The sequence below is a fragment of the Nicotiana attenuata genome, chromosome 5, assembly GCF_001879085.1.
Source record: "Nicotiana attenuata strain UT chromosome 5, NIATTr2, whole genome shotgun sequence".
Lineage (NCBI taxonomy): Eukaryota > Viridiplantae > Streptophyta > Magnoliopsida > Solanales > Solanaceae > Nicotiana > Nicotiana attenuata.
In genome coordinates this window covers 20,757,274-20,785,245 of record NC_031993.1, presented here as the reverse complement: position 1 = coordinate 20,785,245, position 27,972 = coordinate 20,757,274, and the positions used below count along the sequence as shown (strand labels likewise).

General features: G+C 39.3%; 1 protein-coding gene across 1 annotated transcript; it reads left to right on the top strand.

Moving 5' to 3' along the window:
* LOC109226031 lies at positions 15,808–19,293 on the top strand. The gene is made up of 10 exons (XM_019390837.1): positions 15,808–16,031; positions 16,112–16,193; positions 16,506–16,736; positions 17,087–17,160; positions 17,449–17,657; positions 17,756–18,017; positions 18,140–18,391; positions 18,457–18,535; positions 18,688–19,007; positions 19,104–19,293. The coding sequence occupies exons 1-10, from the start codon at positions 15,808–15,810 to the stop codon at positions 19,291–19,293; spliced, it is 1,923 nt and encodes a 640-aa protein (XP_019246382.1).

Genomic DNA, 27,972 nt, shown 5'->3' with positions numbered 1-27,972 from the left:
CAAATCTACCCAAAACCAATTACATAACATAAATATTACTACAAGAAACTAATATAGCTATTGAAATCAAAGCTAAGGCAAGAAATTGGAAAATCGCCCAAAAAGCCTCTCCGGGCCCACGTCTCGGAATCGGGTAAAAGTCACAAAATATGAAGTCCCTTTCACTCACGAGTCTATCCATACAAAATTTAGTCAAATCGATACCAAAATTTCGGTCAAAACCCCAAAATTCAGCCTAAGAACTTTTCTCAAATTTTCCCAAATTTTCACCCCAAATCCGAAATTAAATGTTGAAATCAAGAATAGATTAGTGGGATATAACCGTAAAGGAGTTAGGAATCATTAATAATGACTTCCTTTGAAAATCTCTCGAAATTTTGCCTTCTACCGAGCTCTCAATCCAATTTTGTGATATGAACTCCAAACCCTCACTTTTAAACTTTAAATACTGCCCAGGTGCGTTCTTCTTCGCAAATGCGTCATCACCATCGCTAACGCGATGAAAAATCTTTTACTGACCTAGAATTCCTTCTTCGTGAATGATTTTAGGCATATTTCTATATGTTTTAATATTATTTCACTCATGTTTTAACTGCTTTTTGATGCTATTTGATCTTTAATATGCCCAACATGGTTTAATTATTAGTTTTATGACTAATGGAGTTATGTGTGATGATTTAGGGTGTTTATAGTGCAAAAATATGAAGAAAAGATGCTCTAGCTAGAGAAGGAGGGGTTCGATGCATCACATCTAACCTAGAGAAGCACAACAGAGATGGAGGAACAAAGGGTGGATGCGAAGCACCCAACCTAGCATGCAAAAGCTGAGAAGTGGAGGACAAGGTGGATGCGAAGCATCCATCCTAACATCAATTCCTGAAGCTGAGTCAGATTAGGAATAGGAGAACTTTGGCCCACGACTTTTGTACGCTATATATAAGCCAAAAACGCCCCTTTTAGGTTATCTAACATATCGGGAAGCAAGAAAAAGCCACGACAAAGCTTGGGAACCACGGAATTCGTCTTGAGTTCTTACTTTTTCCTTCTTTTATTGATTTTTATGCATTCTTGGGAATTACTTAAGATTGTTACCATGAGCATGCATGGCTAAGAACCCTATTGTTCTAGGGTCATGGGTGATACATGATTGTTGATGTTTGAAGTTTAATTTGACGAAGTTGATTATATCATATTGGGTTATTTATTTAATCCTGTTCTTAATTATTTTGCTAAGTAGCTAACAGTAAAATACTATCTACGAATCTAGAGTTGAACTCAAAAGTGGAAATTCTAGATTGCATATAGAATTAAATAGAGCAAGTTCTTGAACCCGGGCATCGGGGAACGACTTCGCAATTAGGATTGAAATATACCTTATTGTCTTGCTTGGTTGAAATACAGGAAGTATAAATGCATTCTTGTTAATCTTAATTCCATAGACATATTGGCATTAAGTTAGCTTGAATAGGCGAGTAAGAATTCGATAGATTCTTATGAGTAATATCAACTCTGTCAATCAACAATCCAGATAAATCAATTAGTCATTTTACACCAAGAACGAAACACGATTGTTAGCTAACCTGTGACCCTGGAATACCCTCTCCTCCTGATTGTTATCCGAAATTTCTTAATTGTTTTGGTTGATTTCTAGTTAATTCATTGCTTGATAGTTTTTGGAAGTAAATTAGTCACTCATATATTTTGTGAGAAATCTCTTGAGTCGATAAGTTAATTGAGTTTGAATCAGTTAAAAGTTAATCATAAGTTTTCGTGGGAACGATGCTCTACTCACTACTTTATTACTTGACGACCACGTATAGTTGTGTGAGTGTTTTTGGTCGAAACAAGTTTTTGGCGCCATTGCCGGGAACTTAGAAATTAGCTACTTGACTGAATTGATCTTTTATTAGTTATTTATTCAAGTTTTAATTTTCAGTTTACCTTGTTTGTGTTAACTCGGGCTCTTCTCTTGAATGCGGAGGAGTAGAAGCGCAAACAACCTCCTTCCTCTTGATCCTGAAATTGAACGAACACTTCATAGAGTGAGGAGGGAAGTCGAAGCTAGAACTAGAATAGAAGGAGAGTTGGACATCGTAGTTTAACCACAGCCAATAGAGATGGCAGGTAATGAAGAGTGTGCGGTGATTGAAGCCGCAAAGCCCAATCTTGCTAGTATGACTTAGGCTATTGTGAAGCCTGATATCACATGGCATTTTGAACTCAAACAGTACATGGTACAGCTATTTTAGTCCACAGGGCAATATGCGGGTCTATCTCATAAGATCCACAGAGGTACATTTAGAATTTCCTGGAAATTACGGATACTTACAATTATCCGAACGTTTCCAAGGACTATGTCAGGCTGACACTATTTCCCTTTTCAGGGCTGGGGGAAGCTAAGGAATGGTTGAAAAAGGAGCCCGCGAACTCAATCCACACTTGGGATGATCTAGCAAGGAAATTCTTAAACAAGTTTTCCCCACTAAGAAGACAAAGTCATTGAGGAGTCAGATTCTTGGGTTCCAACAACGGGATGGAGACAGTTCGTCAAGCTTGGGAAAGATACAAGAAGCTACTCAGAGACTGCCTGCATCATTGTCAGACCGATGAGGTGTTGGGTCACACTTTTGTTTATGGGCTAGATGAGGCATCAAAGATGAATCTTGATTCAGCTTGTGGGGGTAGTTGCATGACGAAACCATATAGTGAAATCCAACTCTTACTAAATAAATTCACTGCTAATGACCATAATTGGCAATGAGATGGGGACTCACGAAGAGCTATTAAATAGAAAGCAGCCGGGTTGATTGAGCTTGATGACTTCTCAGCCATGAGAGTCGATATAGCAAAATTGGCAAATCAGATGAATAGAATGACAATGCAACAAACACAACAGATGAAACATGTACATCAGATGTCTATTTTCTGCGAACTATATAGTGACAGTCATATGAGTGACATGTGTCCCACGAATCCTGAATCTATATACTATGTGCGGCAACAGAGCAGAGGTCCAATGAATCAACATGCACAATATGGGAACACGTACAATCCAAATTGGAAGAATCATCCAACTTCTCATGGGGTGGAAATCAGCCAAATCAGAATCATTATAGACCCCAAGGAAATTTCAATCAACGTTAGAAGCCACCTCAACAGTTAGAAGAGAGTGTCACACCTCCTCTTTCGCTACTACCCCCGGTAAAGAGGGGTATAATAAGGAGTTTTTCCAATTAAAGGACAATCAAATCGGGATTTATTTAAAGAATTCAGAGTCGCCACTTGGGAGATTTATGGTGTCCCAAGTCACCGGTTTTAAATCCCGAATCGAGAAAAGGGTTGACTCTGTTTAACAGTCCGCGAACCAGAAATCCAGGTAAGGAATTTTGTTAACCCGGGAGAAGGTGTTAGGCATTCCCAGGTTCCGTGGTTCTAACATGATCGCTCAACTGTCATATTTGGCTTAATTACTTGATTTTAGTACATGTTCAACCTATGGTGCAATTTTAACTTTTACCGCTTTATTCATTTTTTAAGGAAGATTGCAACGTCATTTAAAATATGTTTCGAACCACGTCACATAAATGCACCCGCAGTTCATAACACATTTTATCTAACGTTGAGATTTGGATTTGGGTCACATAAATGTGCACCCAAGTTTAGGAAGGTAAATTATTAATTTAATGTGCCTAAAGCAATTACGCACTTTCAAGTTTGCGAGGGCCATGGAAAATTCGCTAAATGGCGCGCCTCGTTTTCTAAAGGATTATAATTAATCTAGTGAGGGCCAACTAGATAACGTACATAAACGAGAAAGCAAAGCTAAGCGACTGGAGGAACAATTATAGTGTTTTAATTGGAGTATAGGAAATATTCAGCCATGAGCTAAGGAATAACAAATAAACCTATTGAAGTGTAACCAGAGATTACATGCTAAAATATGAAAAATCTTGGGGAGGGTTAACTAAGAGAAAAAGGGAGAATATGATCGAGCCCTGGTATCTGAGCTGCCTACATATCCTTGGCTATAAAGGAATCAGGCCATGTATAGTTTAGAGGTGAGTGAGATGATGGAGTATGCCGAGGTGGAGAGCCATTCGAGGTGCCGTTCCGCCGAGGTTCCGGTCCGCGGTCCTGCTATTACATCAAAATCAAAAGAAATGAGAAGACTAGCTAAGCCTGTCAACTACGAGTTACAAGATTCCTATCTATAAGTCTTCTGATGCTTGATCTTGAGTCTTGAATGGTTCTTCATGCAGACTTTGGATCTGAACCTTGACGCTAGCTAGTTGCAGGTGCTAATTCATTTTTCCTCAGCTTTTCGGACCAAACCCGGACACCACACCATGCTTGTGACTCCAATCATCTCTTAAGCAATTCACATCTTTCTCTACTTCTGCATTTGGATTCACTTTTTCCTTCTTTTGTTTCTCCTCTTCTTTTGTTATTTTGGATTGTGACTAACTTCCGCTGATCATCTCGGACTGTTGACTCGCATTCTTTCCGCAAGCCTCTTTTGTTGCTGACTTGAATTGCATTCTGAAGTGTTTTGCCCTTTCTCCGAGTAATGCTTGACCGCTAAAACTTGAAATATATGCCTCTGTTCTCCAGGCGGGCTCCTGACTGCTTAAACTTGAAATAAATTCCTCTGTTCTCCAGGCGGGCTCCTGATTGCTAAAACTTGAGATAAATGCCTCTGTTCTCCAGCGGGCTCCTGATTGCTAAAACTTGAAATAAATGCCTCTGTTCTCCAGGCGGGCTCCTGATTGCTAAAACTTGAAATAAATGCCTCTGTTCTCCAGGCGGGCTCCTGATTGCTAAAACTTGAAATAAATGCCTCTGTTCTCCAGGCGGGCTCCTGATTGCTAAATCTTGAAAAGTATTCCCTTGTTCTCCAGGTGGGTGCCTGATTGCTGAAACTTGAAATGTATTCCCTTGTTCTCCAGGTGGACGCCTGATTGCTGACACTTGAAATATATTCCCTTGTTCTCCAGGTGGGCGCCTGACTTCAACAAAACAACGAAAATTTTCTGCCCTAGTTTGGTGGCTGGGCGTATCATGTTACCAAATATTACTAAAATTTGAAAGCTAAAATTTGAATTGTACTTCCCTTGTTCTCCAGGTGGGCGCCTGACTGCTGAACTTAAAATGTATTCCCTTATTCTCTAGGTGGGCGCCTGATTGCTAAAATTTGAAATGTATTCCCTTGTTCTCCAGGTGGGCGCCTGATTGCTGCATCTTGAAATGTATTCCCTTGTTCTCCAGGTGGGCGCCTGATTGCTGAATTTGAAATGTATTCCCTTGTTCTCCAGGTGGGCGCCTGATTGCTGACACTTGAAATGTATTCCCTTGTTCTCCAGGTGGGCGCCTGATTGCTGAAATTTGAAATGTATTCCCTTGTTCTCCAGGTGGGCGCCTGATTGCTGAAATTTGAAATGTATTCCCTTGTTCTCCAGGTGGGCGCCTGATTGCTGAAATTTGAAATGTATTCCCTTGTTCTCCAGGTGGGTGCCTGATTGCTGAAATTTGAAATGTATTCCCTTGTTCTCCAGGTGGGCGCCTGATTGCTGAATCTTGAAATGTATTCCCTTGTTCTCCAGGTGGGTGCCTGATTGCTGAAACTTGAAACGTATTCCTTTGTTCTCCAGGTGGGCGCCTGATTGCTGAAATTTGAAATGTATTCCCTTGTTCTCCAGGTGGGCGCCTGATTGCTGAAATTTGAAATGTATTCCCATGTTCTCCAGCTGGGTGCCTGATTGCTGAAATTTGAAATAAATGCCTCTGTTCTCCAGGCGGGCTCCTGATTTCAACAGAAACAGACAAAACAAAGAAAACTTTCTGCCCCTCTTTGGTGGCTGGGCACAAATGTGAGTGTTAAACTGAATTATTCTACCAACTATTATAAGAATTTGAAAGCTAAGTCCTATTATCCAGGGAGGTCCTGACAACTCCTAACAATTACGAACCTAAGTTATATCTTCTAAAGGTATTACTCCCACTACATTTGTTATCTAAAAGGTCTTAAACTACTCCCCATTATCCAGGAGGGTCCTGACAACTCCTAGTTAAATGACAATTTTAACCCTAAGTTACATCTACTGAAGGTACGACTTCCACTATATCTTGTTATCTAAGCAGACCTTAAAACTACGTCCCATTATCCAGGAGGGTCCTGAAAACTTCTAATATCCTATCTTAAGCATGCAAACTTGGAAACCAACTTATATTCCTTTGGGGTACATTTATGCTAAATTATGCTACTCATGATTGTTTTGAGATTTAAACTAAGTCCCATTTTCCAGGAGGGTCCTGAGAACATACCGTCAAACATGTTCGGTGCCTGCCTTTCCTTGAGGTTGGTTTCTCCGAAATGAGCAAAATGTCTGCCCCTGTCTCAATCAAAGAAAAATCTTGTCAGTTTAAAAATGTGGTGGTTGGTTTGTGGCCTTGACTTTGAGGGCGATTGCTCCTTCACTTCCCACGATAATTGATTTCCACTTGAAGACCTTGCCTGTTTATTGACTAACCACTTTCTCTATCATCCGTATCACTGAAAATACCTTTTCTCCATTCAGACCTAATATCCTCTATTTATTGCACTGCTCATGAACTGACATCTACCCAACCTTTGTGTCTCACACGAATCCCAAAGCATGTCCATTGCCCCCACTCTGTGTGTATGCTGCTCTTTCTTGACTTAAACCACCGGCCTTGACCTTGAGGTCTGTTGCTCCTTCGCTTTTCATGATAACTTATTTCCATTCGAAGACCCTGCTTGTTCCTGGGCTAACCATTTCCTTTGTAAACCTTATCCCAGAAAATACTTCTTCTCGTTCAGACCCAATACCCTCTATCTGTTGCACCGCTCATACCGAAATTTACCAAACCTTTGTGTTTCACATGGACTCCCAAGCATATTGATTGTTACCAACTCAGCGCACATGTTGTTCTTTCCTGATTTAAATCACTGGCCTTGGCCTCAAGATCTATTATTCCTTCACTCGCCATGATAAATGATTCCCACTCGAAGACCTTGATTGTTTATTGACTAACCACTTTCTTTGTTACCCTTAACACAGAAAATATCTCTGATCCGTTCACCAAACACCCTCCATCTTGTTTCATTGTTCATGAATTGATATGTACCAAACCCTTGTATTTCATACGAATCCCAAAGCACGTCAATTGCCACCCACTCGAAATGTATGTTGTTCTTTCTTGACTTAAACCCCTGGTCCGGTCCTTGAGGTCTATAGCTCCCCCATTTGCCATGATAACTTTGACTTCTGCTTGGAAGGTCTTGCTCGTCACTGGTTTAACACCCTTTTATCAAGCTTATCACAAGGAATACCTTTGATCTGTTCACCCTAACCCTTCATTTGTTGCATGAATTGACATATACCAAGCCTTTGCATTTCACAAGGATCCCAAAGCATGTTGATTTGTTGCCAACTCAGCGTGCTTGCTGTTCTTTCCTGACTTATGACGCTTTGATGTGCTAACCAGATCCCGTTTTGTGCAATTGGAAAGCTGGTGGCAAATTTTGAAGTCATTTCTCACTTATGTTGAACCAATAGACTCCGGAAGAGGAAATAAACAAGACAAAAGGGACAGAGTAGATGACAACGGAAAGAGATGATTCCTAACAAGAAAACTACAAAGTAGAAACCTATCGGATGTGGGTACCGACTCAAATGACCTTGACATGCACCTGTGGCGTATTCTGTTAAGCAAATCTGATGCTCAGCTGTTGTTGTACCTTTTTGCCGTGAAACTGGGCTTCAATGCTCCACTTATCCAATCTGATTCACAATCCTTATTCGACTTGTAGTGCCCGAAGGGTTTTCACCATCAAGCCTTTCTCATTTTGGTCTTTCTCTAAACTCAACGTCGCCTTATGGTGCCCGTGAAGGTTTTCACCAATAAGACTCTCTCATTTTGATTTCTCTCAGCTCCCGTCGCCTTACGGTGCCGGTGAGGGTTTTCACCAATAAGACTCTCTCATTTTCATTTCCTTGTTCAGAATGGAGTGTTGCCCCTGATATGAATCACCTCTACTTGCTCGACTTGGCATCTCTCGAAGACTGATCAGAAGGTCTTTCTTTGGACTGTAATGTAGGCTTTTTGGATAGGGTTAGAAATAAAGGGTATCAAAGGCTCAAAACAATTCAAATGGGTTCAAAATTACAACTTTTGGAATCAGATTTCTTACAACAAATCACAACTTCTGCCCCAGTTTCTTTGCTTGGGGACTTTTGGATTTTTACTTTGATGGGACCGAACCGTGAGGCTGCCTATGTATCCTTAAAAGGAATCAGGTCGAACGTAGTTCATGTCATAGAAATTACTTTGTTTTTGTGATTTTTCTTTTCTTTTTCTTCCTCTTTCTCTTCTTTTCTTTTCTTTCTTCCTTTTCTCTTTTTGTTGTTTTGTTGTTTTTTTTCTTTTTCTCTTTCTTCTCTTATTCTTCTTTTTTTCTTTCTTTTCTTCTTCCTTTTTTTTCCTCCTCTCTCTTTTCGTTCTTTTCTTTTCTCTTTTTCCTTTACTTATCTTTCACGCTTGTGTTTCTGATCTTTGCTACTGATTCCGAAAGAGGGGTATGAAAGAAAATAAATAAGGCTCAAAGGGGTAACGAAGGATAAAGTGTTTAGATAGTAGAATAAAATGCCTTCGTCGTTCCAATCTCCAAAACATGCCAAGTACAAACACCACAATTAAACAAACCAAGGAAAACATTTGTAACATCTTTTGATTGTACCCGACTTGATAACCATATCCACACATTCGCCTTCTACATCTGTTGAATACAAAGCACCATTGGACAACACTCTCACTCTCCTTACCACGAACGGCCCCTGTCAATTTGGCAAACTTGGCTTTAGCTTCAACCCGATGCGGCATGATCCATTTCAATAGGGTTTCTTTATGTTCTATCTGCCCCAGTTTCACATAATTCAGGCTCGAAATGATCTCAAAGTGTCCAAATCTGTTCTTATTTCCCTCAAGTGCCCCTGTCATCTTCAAAATTGTTTCAATGCATCATGACTAACTTTTTGAGCCCAGGCCGAGAATTACGCATGCATGTCATGTCACTAGAGCCAACAGGAAAAGAACCGTGGAAAGAAAAGAGAACTAAGCAAAAGAAAATGACTAGAAATAACAGAAAACAGGAAATTGTATTAGACAGACGGTGAAACGGTTCGAACAACAAGACAAGAAAACTAGACTGGGGTTACAACCCTGGAACAAACCTAGACAGCACTAAGCGAGCTACTACGAGTAAACAAACCAAGCAAAATGAAAGGATAGAAGGGTTTGAGTCACAAGACAATATCCGGATTACAACCCTGAAATAACCCGGACAACAGAAATGACAACAAAATAAACCACCAAAACTCCACTCCAGCTGACCAAGAATTGGAGCGTCTTCCCAATTACCAAGCACGGCATCTTAGCCACTGAGTTTCGCATCAATACTGCCAAGACCATTATCAACCTTAATCAACAAGTTCCCAAGAGGATTCGCATGCTCCCTGTCACTGTCATTGACCACAACTACCCCTTCTTGAATCATTCTTTCTATTTCCCTTTTCAAAGAGCGACAATCTTCAATGATATGCCCCCGGACTTTAGAGTGGTACATGCATCGAACAGCAGGATCAAAGCCTTTCGCATATGGGTCTGAAAAATTGCTTTTGGGCACCCGTATCAACCAACTCAATTCTGTTGTTGTCTGGCATTGCCTTTTGACTTTATGTTGTAGAGAAGAGTTACCACTTCAAAAACCACCAACCAACCACCTTTCTGGTATGAACACAACAAAATGAAGCCATCACGTTAGCGTTAGGGCATTTAACATAAGATAATTTCACTTTACGTGCAATGGACCTAGCCACAGTTATCGGTTCTAAAATGACTTCGAGGGTACAAAGGTCAGTTGGCATCATCCCAATTTGTTCATTTCAACCTCTCTCCTTTCTTTTCTTTCCTCGCCCTTCTTTAGCTCGCTCATTTTTCCTTCCCCCTTTTTCCTTTCGGATTATCACTCTTTTCTTCCCTCTCATTTCTTACATCCCATGACTTCACCTCTCTTTTATTTTCCTTGATTTTTCCCCTTTTTTTTTCTTTCCTTTTCTTTGGATAAATAAAAAAATGATTCGATCGAACCCTATGTAGGTTGCCTACGTATCATGACCCCGCATGAATCAGATCTTTGCGTAGTTCTGGAAGATCGAGAATAAAGCAAACAAACTATCATTCTTTTTTTTTTCTTTTTTACCTTAATGACTACTCTGATGAGAAGAGAGAAATAAAAGAAGCAAATCTTTTTTTTTGAATTTTCTAGACTTAATGTTCTATGACCTATTCTAAACTCAAGCTTAACGGGCATGTTTTTTTTTCTTTTTTCTTTTTTAAAACAAATACACTATGGGAAATTATTAAGGAAAAATCCTATAAGAGAAAAATATTTTTTGATTCCTTTTTTTTTTCTGGAATGAAGAAAATCTAAAGAATAAACCGCAGAAAAAATATTTTGGATTTTCATTTGATATCCTGATGCAAGATTTCGAAACAAGCAATGAAGAAGATAAAACAAAATGTTTTTGGATTTCAATTTTGATTGCTTAAAGAAGAATTTCTAATGATAAACAAAAGATAAAGTATGTACAATATCCTAAAGTTCTAATAAAAATAGAATTTTTTTTTCATTTTTCACTAATCTCCCAAAGAAACACCTCAAAAGAAAATCTTTTCTTTTGTTTTTTTTTTGTTTTTAATTTTGGAATTAATACCTTAAAGAAAACCTCTTAAAGAGGTCCTAAAAGAAAAAATCTCTTCTTTTTTTTGAATTTTTAGTACTAAAAACAAATTTCCTTAAAATTTCTAGATACTAATTTCCTAACATAAAACTACCTCAAACTTTCTCTTCTCTTTTTTTTTCTCTTGATTTCTAGGAGTAGTATTTCTAAAGAATGTTCTAACGGAAATATTAAAATACAAAATATCTTTTTTTTTATTTTTGAATTACACCACACCATTTCAAATATAAAATAAAAAGTACAATAGCAAATAACTTTACTGTACAAAACTAGAAAGTAAAAGACGACATTAAAAAAAAACAGACTCAAAACATCAAAAGAAAAATCTCCTTAAGCAACTCCTGAATGCAGTGATCCTGGGGTATCTGTCATGCTCAAACTCCGGTAGGTAAACCCACACCTGTATGAGAAAACTTAAACCAACACTACGTGAGACAATAACATTCCCTATTAGATACATACAAAACATGATTGCGATTATTTTTGCAAAATGACTTATTGGCCAAAAAGATGGCTAGAAGTGCAAAATTTGACTAAGACCCCGCAAAGCCAAGAACCTAACATTTACTAGGAAGACCGGACCCTATGTGGGTTGCCTACGTATCACGCTCCGAAAGACGAGAATCAGGTATGCGTAGTTCCGGCAGATTGGATACGACGAAAATTACAAAAACTACTAACTTAGAGAAAACATATTTTTTGTCATTTCCTTGAAAATGATGAAACATGCAAGCTCTTTTTTTTTTTTTTGATTTTTGAAAAATGATAAAAGTGCAAAATCTTTTTGAAATTTCCAAAATCTCTCTTTTCTTAAATAAAAAAAAGTAACAAAAACACAACTAGGCTCCACTTGCTTTATTTCCACACTTCATCCTCCTTTTTTTCCCTTTTTTTTTTCCTTTTTGTTTCTTTCCCTCTTTTTTCCATTTTTCAATTTTTCCTTTTTTTTTCATTTACCCTCAGCTATCATTGGTCCGCCAAATGACCCTTTTCCCCTTGAATAAATGCAACATGTAGCACATAAGATGCATCAGGATGGTCTGTTATTTTGGGTATACCTGTCCTAGACGGACCCAACCCCTGTGTTGAGTCCCCTAAGTCAAAATGCACATGATGCAGATAAGTGTTCCTACTAGGGATCCGGCATGAGGCTGAGTTATTCTAGGTTCAAAACCTGGGTATATGTTCTAGACTGTGTACCCGAGCGGACAACTCGAGTCGAGGAGGGGGCTACGTACCGGGGACCCGCAAGATCGTCCGGCTTAGTAACTTGTCCGGGCCTTTTTCTTATTTCAGGGTATGACACTAACAGAATAGGGAGTCTCAACCAGTAAGCACATCCCCGGAGGTGAGAAGAGAAGGGTTTCGGCACAGTTTATATACAGTTCAGATAATATCAAAGCGGTAAAGCATTTAGCACATTTAGCAGGAAACATGTAGGAAAATCAGATAAAGCCAAACATAACAATTATTCTCAGCTCGAATTCTNTGTTAATTTAGGTCATGCTCTATGTGAATTCCTGATTTATATGGTTTTTACCCTATGTGTGCTTGTTAGAGTTGCTGATTTTCGTCTATTATGAGTTTAATCTGTTTATTCTCATGAGCTTATGCTAATTTCTCCTAAATTGGTATTGTTCTCTATTTGTGGGTCTTCGAATCCCTGTGATCGGTTCTTCATCGATCTTGCATGATATTTTCTATTGATTCTTAAGATATCCCTTTAATTAAGGCTGGTTTCCTATTTATCCTTGCCTATAGCATGTTACTCCGCTCATGTGTGATATTTTCCTTTGATAAATATTGATTCCCTGTAATTAGAACCTCACTCGAGGATCTCCTTACTGATTTCCAGAATTTGAAATATCTCTTGCCTTATTTCTCTGGCTGATTCCGCTATCAAACTAATTTGTATATATTTTCCTTAAATAGGATTCTGAACTTGAACTTAATTGCATGCTCTATACCTATATTGCACTTCTACTACTTCCTTATTGTGTTATAAGCAGCTTTACTTGATTCCTTTCCTTATTTTGCCACTACTTCTTACCGTTTGAGTATGATTCCTTAATTAAAGGAAGTCTGTATACTAAATTGATTCTAATTAACGTTTATTTCTATAATTACTGATGAACTATTATTTTTACCTTATTCTTCCGCCTGCTTTCAAACTATATATACTCTATTCATTCATTACCATAAAATACGGATGTCACACCTCCTTTTTCGCTACTACCCCCGGTAAAGAGAGGTATAATAAGGAGTTTTTCGAATTAAAGGACAATCGAATCCGGATTTATTTAAAGAGTTCAGAGTCGCCACTTGGGAGATTTATGGTGTCCCAAGTCACCAGTTTTAAATCCCGAATCGAGGAAAGGGTTGACTCTGTTTAACAGTCCGCGAACCAGAAATCCGAGTAAGGAATTCTGTTAACCCGGGGGAAGGTGTTAGGCATTCCCAGGTTCCGTGGTTCTAGCACGGTCGCTCAACTGTCATATTCGGCTTAATACTTGATTTTAGTACATGTTCAACCTATGGTGCAATTTTAACTTTTACCGCTTTATTCATTTTTTAAGGAAGATTGCAACGTCATTTAAAATATGTTTCGAACCATGTCACATAAATGCACCTGCAGTTCATAACACATTTTATCTAACGTTGAGATTTGGATTTGGGTCACATAAATGTGCACCCGAGTTTAGGAAGGTAAATTATTAATTTAACGTGCCTAAAGCAATTACGCACTTTCAAGTTTGCGAGGGCCATGGAAAATTCGCTAAATGGCGCGCCTCGATTTCTAAAGGATTAGAATTAATCTAGTGAGGGCCAACTAGATAACGTACATAAATGAGAAAGCAAAGCTAAGCGACTGGAGGAACAATTATAGTGTTTTAATTGGAGTATAGGAAATATTCAACCATGAGCTAAGGAATAGCAAATAAACACTATACAGGTTATCCACACACGATCCGTTTTACCTTGAATCACTGCCAACAAGTGTAACCAGAGAATGTTGTTCTACTATCATTTGACTTAACATGAACTAAAATTGGTGCATAATTCTTAAAGCATGGAAATTAATTCCCCTGAATGCATCTAAAGCCAAATACACAACAGTGATTCACAAATCTCAAACAATAGACAAACATGATTAAATCAAAGGCTAATATCATTCTTGTCACTACCATTGACACAATAAACAGAGCATCGTAAATAGGCTGAAATAGCATATGTATATGAAAGAATTGAAACTCAAACCTCAAACCGGAAACAAAGTACGACGATCTCAAATCGAACCTCGACGGAATCTCATAGAATCCCTGACCGGACTGCCTCGCCTCTCGGACAACAAACTCTGAGATGCTTAGAGTTCGAGCTTGCTGGAATTTTGACCGGCGAAGAAGAAGCAGTGGCGGAGAAGACGCTAACTATTCAGTCATCAGTTCAAACGACGCTAATCGAGATTAATGGCGACGAAGCATATACGAACCAAAACTAACAATCGACTGGCCAAGCAAACGAATCGGAAATTCAGAGCATCTGAGATTAAAGCTTCATTCAATTGAAATTTTCAGCAATTACACAGTCATAATTGAGTGCCAAACGACGAAATTTTGAACTCGAACCGGACTCGCAACCTCGAATCGGATGGAACTTCAATCGGCACCGGAAAGCATCTTAAGCGTTAAGTCTGGTTTTGATGGGTGTGCTGAGAGACGAAGGAGGTGGTGAGGGCGAAAATCGGAGGGGTCGTTTGGACAGAATCAAGCTGGAAGTTCCGGGGAGGGGGTCGTTTTGTTGAAAAGTTGTGCTCCTCAGTATTTTTCCAGGCGTGATTTTATTGTCTTCTTTAGATGGTAGGCATTACTATATGTAGAGTCTAGGTTTAGTTTATTATTATGTGTATTTTGCCAATTAGTCCCTAGGTCTTTTATGTTAAGTCCTTAGGGTCTTTTATTTTTTTTTGTCCCAAAGAATAGTTTAGAAGGATCCCTAGGCTTAATGGACTAATCCGAATTGGGCCAAGGGTTGGGCTCTAAAACTCTTAAAATTGTAATCCATCACCTTAATTGACTCCTTTTAAAATAGGGTAAAAATACTACACAATGCCAAAGCTAATCCTAATAAATTAAACAAAACATGAAACTATTTTTTTGTGTTTTCGATAGTATATAAAGATAAAAATAAGGTACTATTTTTGCGTTTTTTTTAAATTTATGAAAAATACATAAACTAAAATATTTTTTTTGTAGTTTTCATTTTTCTTGTAATAAAATAAAGCAAAAGAGTCAAAATTAATTGAAATAACGCTATTAGGCCTAAATTATATATTTACATGCTAAAATATGAAAAATCTTGGGGAGGGTTAAAAATCACATGTCTACAGAGAGTACGAATGATTTGTTGAAGAAGTTGTTTCTTGACAATTAACAGCTCAAGACCAATTTCAGAAATCTTGAGAGGTAAATGGGCAATTAGCAGCAAATCAAAATACTAGGCCTGCAAGCGCTCTCCCCAGTGATATAGAGAAGAACCCTCAAGTTAATGTAGTTACACTCAGAAACGGGAGGGATCTAGGGGAAGTGCCAAATAAGAGAAAGGACAAGCCTATACCCGAGGGGGAGTTGATTCCTAAAGCAACACACGAGTCAAAGAAAGAAGAAGCAAGTTTAGAACCAGTGGAGACTGCAAGGCCACCACCACCTTTCCCCAGCGATTGCAGAAAAAGAATGATGATCTCATGTTCAACAAATTTCTCTCTATGTTGAGCTAGGTTCAATTGAATATTCCATTGGTGGATGTACTTTGTGAAATTCCAAAGTATGCTAAGTACATAATAGATATAGTGGCTCACAAGAGGAGATTGACTGAATTTGAGACAGTTGCACTTACTGAGGAGTGCACTTCAAGGGTCCAAAACAAGCTTCCTCAAAAGCTAAAAGATCCTGGCAGCTTCACCATCTCTGTGCGAATTGGTAATATTGATATGGGTCGTGCTCTTTGTGACTTGGGAGCAAGCATAAATCTGATGCCCCTATCCTTGTTCAAGCAATTGGGTCTGGGAGCTCCAAGACCAACTACTGTGATGTTGCAGCTGGCTGATAGGTCTATAGCATATCCTGAGGAAGTGATTGAAGATGTGTTTCTGCAAATTGGGAAATTCATCTTCCCTGCTGACTTCATTATCCTAGATTATGAGGCTGATGAACTGTTCCAATCATATTGGGACGACCTCTCTTAGCGACTGGTGATGCAATTATTAATGTGAGAGAGGGAAAACTAATTTTTAGGGTGGATGACGAGGAAGCAGTCTTTAATGTCTACAAAGAAATCCAACTTCCCCGCCACTATGAGGAGCTCTCGATGATATCTGTAGTGGAAGTGGAGGAGTAACTTCTTGACACGAGTGTATATCTAGATGATTCTCTAGAGAAAGCACTCATGTTGTTCGAATCCTTGGAGATTGATGATGTTGAGGAAATGATGCATATCCTTGATGCATCTTGTGCTTACATGCAGGGAATACACCCATTTGAACCCCTAAATAGGCCTCCTCCAAAGCCGTCTATAGAAGAAGCTCCAAAATTGGAGCTTAAACCCCTGCCTCCTCACCTCTAATATGCTCATTTGGGTGGTTCTGAAACTTTACCTGTTATTGTTTCTTCTAACTTGTCTAAATTCCAGGAAGAAAAGCTATTGAGAGTGCTACGTGAGCACATGCGAGCAATTGGGTGGACGATGTTTGACATTAAAGGCATTAGTCCAGCTTTCTGCATACATAAAATCCTCATGGAGTACGGACACAAGCCAAGTGTAGAGCAACAATGCCGCCCAATCATAAAAGAGGTGGTAAGAAAAGAAGTGATTAAGTGGCTTGATGCAAGTATTGTATTTCCAATTTCTGATAGCAAATGGGTAAGCCCCGTCGAATGTATTCCTAAGAAAGGGGGGATGACTGTATTGGTTAATTAAAATAATGACTTGATTCCCACAAGAATTTTCACTGGGTGGAGAATTTGCATAGATTATAGAAAATTGAACAATGCCACCCAAAAGGACCACTTTCCCCTCCCCTTTATTGACCAAATGCTTGATAGATTAGCTAGCCAAGAATACTATTGTTTCCTAGATGGTTATTTAGGGTATAATCAGATTGCGATAGCCCTAGAGGACCAAGAGAAAACTACATTTACGTGTCCCTATGGCACGTATGCGTTCAAGAGAATGCCCTTTGATCTCTGTAATGCACCTGCGACTTTTCAAAGGTGGATGATGGCTATTTTACTGACATGGTTGAGAGATTTGTAGAAGTGTTCTTGGATGACTTTTATGTGTTTGGGTGCTCTTTTAATAATTGTTTAATGAACCTTGATAAAGTGCTTACTAGGTGTGAAGAGACGAACCTGGTGTTGAACTGGGAAAAGTGCCATTTCATGGTACGTGAAGGTATAGTTTTGGGGCACAAGGTGTCCAAAAATGGTTTGCAAGTGGACAAAGCAAAGGTGGAGGCGATTGAAAAATTACCCCCACCGACATTTGTCAAAGGCATTCGCAGTTTCTAGGGCCATGCAGGTTTTTATCGTCATTTAATTAAAGACTTTTCAAAAATTTCATCTCCTTTGTGCAGGATTTTAGAGAAAGATGTCCCCTTCAAGTTTGATGATGCCTGTCTGAAAGCATTTAAGGAGTTGAAGGGAAGGTTAGTGACTGCACCAATTATCATTGCTCCGGATTGGGAGCAGCCATTTGAGTTGATGTGTGATGTGAGTAATATAGAAATTGGAGCTGTTTTGGGGAAAAGGAGAAATAAAATCTTTCACTCCATTTGCTATGCGAGTAAAACTCTGAATCCAGCCCAGATTAACTACACAGTTACTGAAAAGAGTTGCTTGCAGTGGTGTGGGCTTTTGACAAGTTCAGATCCTATCTAATAGGAACCAAAGTTATTGTCTACACAGATCATTCAGCTATCAGATACTTGTTTGAAAAGAAATACGCCAAGCCGAGGCTGATTCGTTGGGTCCTCCTCCTGCAAGAGTTTCACTTAGAGATCCGAGATCGAAAAGGGACAGAGAATCAAGTGGCCGATCACTTGTCCAGATTAGAAAATCGCAGCCATGTAGCTGAAGGAGGGTCATTCAAAGAAACATTTCCGGATGAGCAGTTATTAGCAATCACCTCAAGTGAACCCCCGTGGTATGCAGATTATGTGAATTTTATTGCAAGTGGGGTGACACCACCAGAATTGACACCCGATATAGAAGAAGGTTCCTACATGATGTGAGGCTCTACATGTGGGATGAGCCATTCCTATATAGGTTGTACACGGATCAGTTGGTACAGAGGTGTGTCCCTGAGGAAGAGATGAGTGCAATACTGCATGACTGTCATGCTTCACCATACGGAGGTCATCACGGTGGTGATAGAACCACCCAAAAAGTGCTACAATCAGGTTTTATTGGCCAAAATTGTTTAAGTATGCACATGCCTTTGTTCAAAAGTGTGACAGATGCCAAAGAACTGGAACAATCAGGAAGAAGCATGAGATGCCTTTGCAAAATATTCTGGCGGTAGAGCTTTTTGATATTTGGGGGATTGATTTCATGGGACCGTTCCCATATTCTAATGGTCACAGGTACATCTTGGTGGCGGTCAACTATGTGTCTAAATGGGTGGAGGTCATTGTTCTTCCTACTAATGACGCAAAGGTAGTGGTAAGCATTGAAAAGAAGCACATCTTCACACACTTTGGGACTCCAAGAGTGTTGATAAGTGACGGAGGAACTCACTTCTGTAATAAATTACTGAATAATGTTCTTGCAAAGTATAGAGTTAAGCACAAAGTTTCCACTGCCTATCACCCCAGACAAGTGGTCAAGTGGAAGTTTCAAACAGAGAGGTAAAGCAAATTCTAGAGAAAACATTAAGTGGAAATAGAAAGGATTGGGCCGGGAAGCTGAACGACGCATTATGGGCATATCGCACTGCATACAAGACCCCCATATGTACTTCTCCGTACAGGTTGGTTTATGGGAAGGGGTGCCACCTGCCCATTGAGCTTGAACACAAAGCATATTGGGCGATTAAAAAGCAAAATATTGAGATGGACTTAGCTGGTGAGAAGAGGTTGCTACAACTCAACGAGCTTGATGAGTTCCGGTTGCACGCGCATGAAAACGCCAAATTGTATAAAGAAAACACCAATAGGTGGCATGATAAGCACATCCAACATTGCGAGTTTGGCCAGGTCAAGAAGTTCTCTTGTTTAATTCGAGGCTAAAGCTTTTTCGGAAAGCCTAAATCTCGATGGTCAGGTCCTTTTGAAGTGGTTACTGTGAAACCTCATGGAGCGGTGGAATTGCGTGATACGAGTTCCAATGCGACATTCTTGGTAACTGGCCAGAGAGTAAAACACTATTGGGGTGGTGACATTGCACATCACAAGCCCTCGCTGGACTTGGATGAGGCGTGAAGAACGTGTTGTGTCGTGCTGCGATGTTAAATCAGGCGCTTTTTGGGAGGCAACCTAAGTATTTTCTTTTGTTTTCGTAGTTTGTTCATTTTTCCCGTTTACTTTGTATTTTTGATTTTTTTTCTAGGGGTTCCTTAAATTTGTATTTCATTATTTTTGTTGGAATTAGTCTTGTATGTATTTATTAGACAAAAAAAAATATATATGTTTAGGTGTGGGAAAACAGGGTGGATGCATCGCATCCCCCCTAAGAGCCCGAAAATTTGAGGCAAACTGCACAAGGCAGTGAACTCCAGCTATAGCGTCCACCTTAGCATCCCGGGTAAGTGTTACATTAAAACACTTGAAACACCTAAATCCCCTCCCTCACTCTTTTTCTCTCAACCCGTCGCCCCTAAATGCCTCCAACCTCGACGATAACAGGTACTTGTCCTTCTTCTTCCTCTTTTCTTCTCTCTCCTAATTCCCTTCTCTTCTCTCTCTCGCTGGTAGCAACAGAATCCCCACCCCATATTCCCCTAGATTAGGTTGCACCAAGTTGAATTCTACACATAACCTTAACATGGGACCTTGAACAATTTTAAGGTTTTTGCTTGTATTCACTGTTATCTGTGATGGTTTCGTGATGATAAACTAGAATTCTCTTCATCTCGTTAATTTTGGGAGGGCAATCGAATTAACTAATTGATAGAACAAACTAGGCATAACTGTTGCATACCACATGTTCGACGAATTGCCTGTGAGGTAAATTTAGGCGCCGACGAAGTCTGAGTAACCGAGCAACACTAGTATATGCTAGTGAATAAGTGTGGGGTCGTTTGATTGATTGTGTACAGCGTTTGAAAGTGTTGGAGTTATGGGTGCTCACCCCTCCTTCAACTCACGTTTTGAGGCGTATAATGACCATCGGCGTTCAAGTGACCAACGACCTGATTGAATTGAATGCAAATAAGTTGCTTAACTGCTTGTATTGTGATGTACATTGTCCAGCAGCTGCATTATGTGCACTTTGTGCGTATTTTTATGTCTTGAGAATAGTGTGGGGTCGAGTGCGTTATTTTATGTAATTGAACATGGTTTGTGAACATCAATAGAATCACTCTCCTGTGTGCATAATGATGTCTATAAAGTGCATTGCTCATTTGTGAATTTGAATGAAGTACCTGTTAATTTATCCGCGCTGAAAGCCATGGGCTGTATTTTCATGAAATACTGAATGGCATGACCATGCGAATGATTAGGCTTGCACGCCTTTACACAGTTGCATTATAGCTGAAACTTCACTGTTCTGTACACTAATTGTTGACTTCTTTGCATTGTAGGTACTTAGGTTCACAAAATGGCGGTAATAAGCAAAATGTCCAAGCAACAAGAAAGAGATGAGAACAAACAACCGCCTAAAAAGCCAACCGGAAAGGCAACAGGTGCTCCAAAGCCACAGAACAAAAAGGAAACAGACTGAGAAAGCAAAGGAACTGCCTACTAGGCAGTTAATTGATGAATCGGAGCAAGAAGAGGAGGAACCATTAGTAAGGAGGACTGTGAAGAGAGGTACTACAAAAACATCATCAAATTTGCTTAGCAAGGGGATAGAGATCGGAGAACCTGTGCCGCACCAGAGCAAATCCTCCAAGCAGAGTGACCCGAAAGATAAAGGGAAGCAGAAGGCTACTGCAGAATCTAAGTCCGAGTCTGATTCAGATGATGAGCTAAGACAAGTCGATATGAGTGATGAAGATGAGGGTGAACCAATAGACCGAGCTGATTGGGAGAAGAATTTTGTTAGTGAAAAGACATTCCGAGCTTATGATAAGATCCTGGGTTCAAAGAAGTATATTCTAGAAAAGCCAATCAATATTGGAACACTTAAGAAAAATTATCAAAATTTTCTGAAATCAATTTGAGAGGTGCAACAATGGGGACCTATCTTGTAGGGCCACGGCAAGGCCAACCTTACTATTATCAGAGAGCTTTACGCCAATTGGCGTAAGCTCTCTGACAATAGTAAGGTTGGCCTTCCCGTGGCCCTTCAACGATAGGTCCCCGATTGTTGCACCTCTCGAATTGATTTNATGTCTCCGCTGAAGCTCTGAACAATTTCTTAGGGGTGCCACACACACTAACGGACAGGTTTGACTCTATATGCAAGGCACCTAATTATTCACACATTAAGTTTGTCCTATGCCCAACCAAGAAAGATGCAAATCGGAAGCATGGGAGTGTGGAGTACCATTCTCTTGCCAAAGAACTCATGAGTGTGTTAGCACGTGTGGTTCTAAATTTCACATGCAACCGCCTGATGCCATGCCAACACAAAACTGATATCCCTCGATACCGGTCACTAGTGTTGTATGCTTTATTGGAGGGGATACCACTCAACTTGAAGGCCATCATGCACGACCAGATGTAGCGTACCAGGATAAACTAGAAGTGGAGGTTGTTCTTTGCAAATACCCTATTGGCTTACTTGACTGAGATGGGAGTACATTGACCACTCTTTGAGTCAATTTCTTTTTCCTCGGGGGAACTAGAGAGACGTAACGTCACTCTTTATGGTCATGACATTCATTTTTCTCCTTTTCTCTTTACTCCATGTCTTTCATCATGTTTTTTTGAATCCCTTCAACTTTTTTATCTAATTCACTTTCTTTTTGGCATTTTTTTGTCTTTCTTTCTTTNCGACCAACAACTAAACTAGTATACTCCCTCGACTACCGGTCACGTAGTGTTGTATGTCTTTATTGGAGGGGATACCACTCAACTTGAAGGCCATCATGCACGACCAGATGTAGCGTACCAGGATAAACTAGAAGTGGAGGTTGTTCTTTGCAAATACCCTATTGGCTTACTTGACTGAGATGGGAGTACTATGGGACAAGGAGAATGATGACATGGAGGCTAAAGATCCAGGACCATATGATGTTACTCATGTACTAGAGCCAAACAAGGGAAGGTCCTCTAAGCTCACCATTCAGCAGTTGTTTGAGCAGATGCAAGCTGATATGAAAGAGAACAAGGCTGAGTTGATAGCGACTCGTGCAGAGTTGAGTGCCACTAGAGCTGAGTTGATTCAGACTCATGCGGATCTAAGCCGAGTCCAGGCTGAGCAGGTCACGGTGATGAGGGAGGTATCATTACTCCTCCGTGCTTTGGTTCAAAATACAGATATAGATATCTCACAGTTGCTTGCATCATCCACTGCTGGACCATCTACCTCTGCTCCTCCTATAGTCCCTGAGGCTCCATCCTTCATGCCTACTGAGGCCGCTGTGTCGCATGCTACAGACTCAGCTCCAATTGGCGATGATAGGACTGTGACCAAGCTCCCTATTCGTGAGGATGCTATTGCTAGGCCAGAGGGGGCCATGATAGATGTCGTGGGTGCTTCGAGTACCCACTCGGATGTTGCTGCTACCTCCATCCCGGCTGCCCATACCACTGCTGCTACTGCTCTTTCACAGACCGCGGAGGAGCCCTCCACCTTGACTTGAGGGAGTTCTTTCTCACCCTACTCTACTTTATTTTTGTGCATTGGGGACAACGCACGGTTCTAAGTGTGGGGTGGGGGTTATTGATATTTTTTTATGTGGATGAGTGTATGTAACTATTATAATTTTTGTTGCTTTTGATACTGTTGGGGGCTGTAATATTCACTGAATTAATGGCCTGTAATAGTTAGTAATTAATCTATATATAGTAACTCTCAGTTTCTTATTGTGCTTAGTTGTAGTAAGTAGCCGTATAATAATTATTTATATAAAAAAAAGAAAATCAGAAAATAGGGGACTTTTACTGATGACAGACCACCTGGACAGCTCTCTCAAGGGATTAAGGTCCTTGAAAAAATACAAAAAGTTTTTCATTTGATTCTTGAAATTAGAGTTAGTATTATGAGATTGACAGAAAACTAAAGAAAAGCACAAAAAGATTTTATTAGTCTTGAGTAGTTAGTAAATTTAATCTATTAGGCAATAATCACCCTTGGTTTTTCTTTGGTCATCGGTTCTTTTCCAAGGGATGAATTCTTGAACCGGGTACTAGTTTTTCTTTTTTGAGTAGTGTAGGATATAAAGACTCAAACTAAATTCAGCATATTCTGTGACTTGTTTGATACTAACAGAGTTAGACCTGAGCATGTGGATTATAACTTTCGCCATGAGTTTGTGAGAACTAGTTTTCCCTTTAAAAGTTGAATAGCTTTTTTTGTGACGCTTAGGGTCATTGTCTTGACTCCTGTGCTAACTGCTGTGCTGTGTGCATTAAAAATTGGGGCTTAACTTAGTACTTGTTTTGATTGAAAGTTGAAATGTAGTCATCCTAAGTGAATCATGTGCCAATGTGTGGTGAGATTTTTGTATAAGTCTCGTGTAGTACATTTGTGTCCAGAACTTGCCCGGTATGTGAGTTGAAGCGAAATCCTAGGTTTTGCTCAGTTTGAAATATGATTTTGGGCCTTCTTTGATCCTTCTGAACTATAATGCTACCACAATCAAAATCATTCCTAGTAAGCCATTTTGAGCCTGTAGACCTTTTTATTAAGCACCCACATTACAAGCCTATACTCCTTTTTTCTTAATTGGGACTTTTGATCCTTTTACCTCTTAAAGCACTTTAATTGTGAAATGAGCGCTAAAAGGAAGTAAATAGGGGATTTGGGTGGCTTTTGAGTGGAACCAATGAAAAGAAGAAGGGTACACTTATTCTGTTAAATAATACACCACTAGTGAGAAGCGTTGAAAGAAAGAAAAAAATCTGGAAAACAAAGAAGAAAGAAAAAAAGAGAGAATAAATTGACATATTGTTCTTGCTAGTGGGGTATAAATTAAAGTAGTGCTCAAAAAGAAAAAAGGGAACTTTGTTGGGAGTGACTTTAGTTGTAAAATGGAAGTTGGGATTGAAGAATTTTGCGTTTAAAGTTGATAATGTGACGTGTTAAAGTGCTTAGGAGGGTGAACCACTATTCCTAAATATATCCTACCCGTCCCTTAGCCCACATTACAACCATGAAAAGTCCTAATTGATTTTAGATCGAGCAAGCTTACATTAGTAGAGATTTACATTAAGGGCAAGCATATGGCACCTTTTGTGCGCATGTGAACTTCCTTGAGAGAGTGAGAGAATTCTTCAATTGTTTGAAGTCCTTAAATTACGATCAAATTTTATTTGACTGTACGGACTATCTTTCTTGGTTTTGTGGTGAGGGCACATGGTTCATGATAGATAGGCGACTTTATTAAACTTTTCAGTTAGAGTGAGTAAGTTGGACTGAAAGTAGTTATCCTAAGGAGTCAGTTTCTGAGGTTGAGATGTCCCAAATTTGCTATTTGATTGGTTTGAATTGTTCAATGGTGTGCTTGGCATGTTATTAACATGGGGAAGGAAGTCCGAGTATGCATATGCAAGGGGCTGTCACACCTCATTTTTCTTACTACACCCCCGAAAGGAGTGTAATAAAGGGAGTTTTTCCAATTAAAGGACAATCGAAATGGGATTCATTTTATTAAGAGATTCAGAGTCGCCACTTGGGAGATTAATGGTGTCCCAAGTCACCGGTTTGAATCCCGAATCGAGGAAAAGGTTTGACTCTGTTTGACAGTCGCGAACCAGAAATCTGGGTAAGGAATTCTGTTAACCCGGGAGAAGGTGTTAGGCATTCCCGGGTTCCGTGGTTCTAGCACGGTTGCTCAACTATTATATCTGGCTTAATTATCTGATTTTAATACAGTTTGAACCTGTGTGCAAATTTTAGCTTTTAACCGCTTTTATTCAATTTTAAAGAATGTTGAACGTCGTTTAAAATATGTCTTTGGATCACGTCACATGAAATGCACCCGGATCCTCGACACATTTTGTTCAACATTTTGGGATTTGGATTTGGGTCGCATGAAATGCACACCCGAGTTTAGGAAGGTAAAATTATTAAGGAACGCGCCTAAAGCAACTAACGCGTTGTTAACTTTGCGAGGGCCATGAAAATTTGCTAAATGGCACGTCCCGGTTTCTAAGATTTTAAAGGTATAACTAAAGAGGGCCACGCAATTTGTGAATTTTGTTTGGCGCGGCGCACCTCAAATTATTCTTTAAAGGGCGTCCTAAAGATGAACTATTATTATCTATTAAAGTTGTCTCTAAAAAATACTTAATTAATTAGTACTATGAATTAACTACTATTGAAAGCATTCAAGAATATTCGGGCCTCAAGATAAAGTCCAAACTCAAACAAGGGGATCTCCATTATTGAAGACCCCTTAATTCAAGTCTGCCACTTAACTTGAAAGGCCCAAGATGAGACTAAGAAACAACCTCAAAAGAAAGCAGATGCACAAAGGAAGATGGATTATTTAAAGCAAGGCTTAATCCAGTCCCAAACATATTGATGATTTGAAGTCAAAGAGGGACAGCCTATCAGTAACGTGCTAACAGCCCAATGCGAATAAATTGGGCACATTTGAAAACAATTGTTCCATTTGGGCGCAAGAATGAGCCCAAGTTCCTGCAGATATGCTGTTCTTATTTTTGAGTGAGGGACTCGACGTCGAATCCCCGCAACACCAAATAGATATCTAAAGTGGGGCAAGCTCAGAAAACTAACGCCATGGCCACCAGATAATCTGACTCGAGTTCGAGTCTCGGGCACCACAAGACCCTTTGAATATTGGAAGCACTAAGCTCCACAAAGAGATACAGACCTTATTTGACTACCCTATTCATGGTAAATAAGAACCTACCAACTAATCAATAAATTCGAATTGAAATAGGCATGCTCCAATATTATCAGAATTCCAACAAGTAGACCTGAATCAACCTATCACTAAATGTAATTTTCTAATCACAGGACCACAGATTAAAACCCAAAGCAGACCTGCATCCCTTTTATTAACATATCTAAACATGGAACAACCAGAACCAAAATATACTGAACTTCATGCGTCGAATTCAAACGCTACATACAATAAACTACCAAAGAAGCGATACACCATACATGCACTAGAACCAAACCCTGTATTCAGCTAGTATAAATCACTAGATTATCCTTCACTACAACTAACAGAACCAACCGATCCAAATGTATCTCATGAATTCAAAACAATCTCTAATTAATTACCTAACATGACGATCTATATAATCAACAAGGCTAAGTGTACTATATAGATTCGAATGAACACATAAAGTAAAAGGAATCAGCATGGATTTCATTCTCATTCCCAACTGAGAGCTACATCATGATAGGCTTAGAACATGTACCTGGAAAATGGAAAGAAAACAGGGGTGACTGATCAGCAAATACACAGCAGAATCAACACCAACAGCCAACTAGAATGAACTCAACCCCCAGCAGCCAAGGAATAAACAGCAGAATGACTTTTGAACTCAAAAATGAGGTAAGACAGCCCGGAAAATAACTTCAAACAAACAGCTAACCCAGCAAATTTTCAGGAATCAAAACCACTAAAAATCAGTCCCAAATCAATGGAACAGTGAACTCCAACAAAGCTCAGACCAAAAAAAACCTTTTCAAACTCAAGATCAAACCATCTCAAATTCCCAAAATGAACCAGAATTGTTTTGGAGCAAAAAAACCAAAAAAAACTAGAATCAGAATTCAATAGAACAGTGATTTCTTCTTTTTGTTTTTCCCCAGCCGTCTCTGATTTTTCTGTGTTTTTAGCTCTTAAATCTCTGCCTTCTCAGGCAAGAAAGAATGCCTTTATAGGCAAGTAAGTAGGGCAGATTTCTAGAAGTTATTTCACCCCTTAGGTCCCTTTTAAATTCTGTTATTAGCTTAGAGACCCTCCAGTTATTGACTTGCTTTCCAAGTTATTTATCCAAAAACCTGAAAAATGAAATTAACCCCTACACTAGAAGTTTCCAAATCGTTATGAAAGATTCCCTACTCAAACTACCCAAATTACCCCCAAAGTACCCTGATTTTTACATCTAGTGACCAAACAGATCAGGTTTGACCCAAAACCTTTGGGCTCCCAACATGGATGGGCTTCTGATGCCCCCCCCCCCCCCCAAGTCTACCTTACCAAAGGCCCTAAAATTGATCATGAATCAACCTGATAACAATTGAGCAAAGGCTGACAAAAAGTCCCAATGTAATTAACAAACTCGCATCTCAAATCAAGCAAATACAAGTTGTCACAAAGTACTAATCTAATTACATGATTGAAAAACTTAAAACCTACTGATTTTAATCAGCCTGAAACTAATCCGAATCACAGGAAAATATGAAAGCCAAAAACAAAAGGATAAACAAAAGACTAGAAGAAAAGAGTGAAAGCAAGGAGAATAAATGAACAGCTAACTAATAATGAACCTAAACTTGATGCAGAAGCCTAAGGTGACTATCAATTAAAACCAAATCAAGAAAAAAAAGAAAAAATAAGAAAGGAAGATGAAATGCTAAGAAAAAATAAACACAAAACAAAATTGAATGAACAAAGAAGAATACCTAGAAAAGATGGCCAAGTTTGAATTTCTTCTTCAAACTCTTGATTTCGACAAAAGAGGTCTCAACCACGTGTTCTCAGATGAAAACACATGATCGAGGTCTATTTGGGTCCTAATCATCAGCAAGTCTACAGATTCCAGTTTAACATTTTCAAGTCTATCTTTGATTTGAAATTTGACGAGTTAGGGGAATATTCGAGGGAAAATAGTCATGGATCTGGA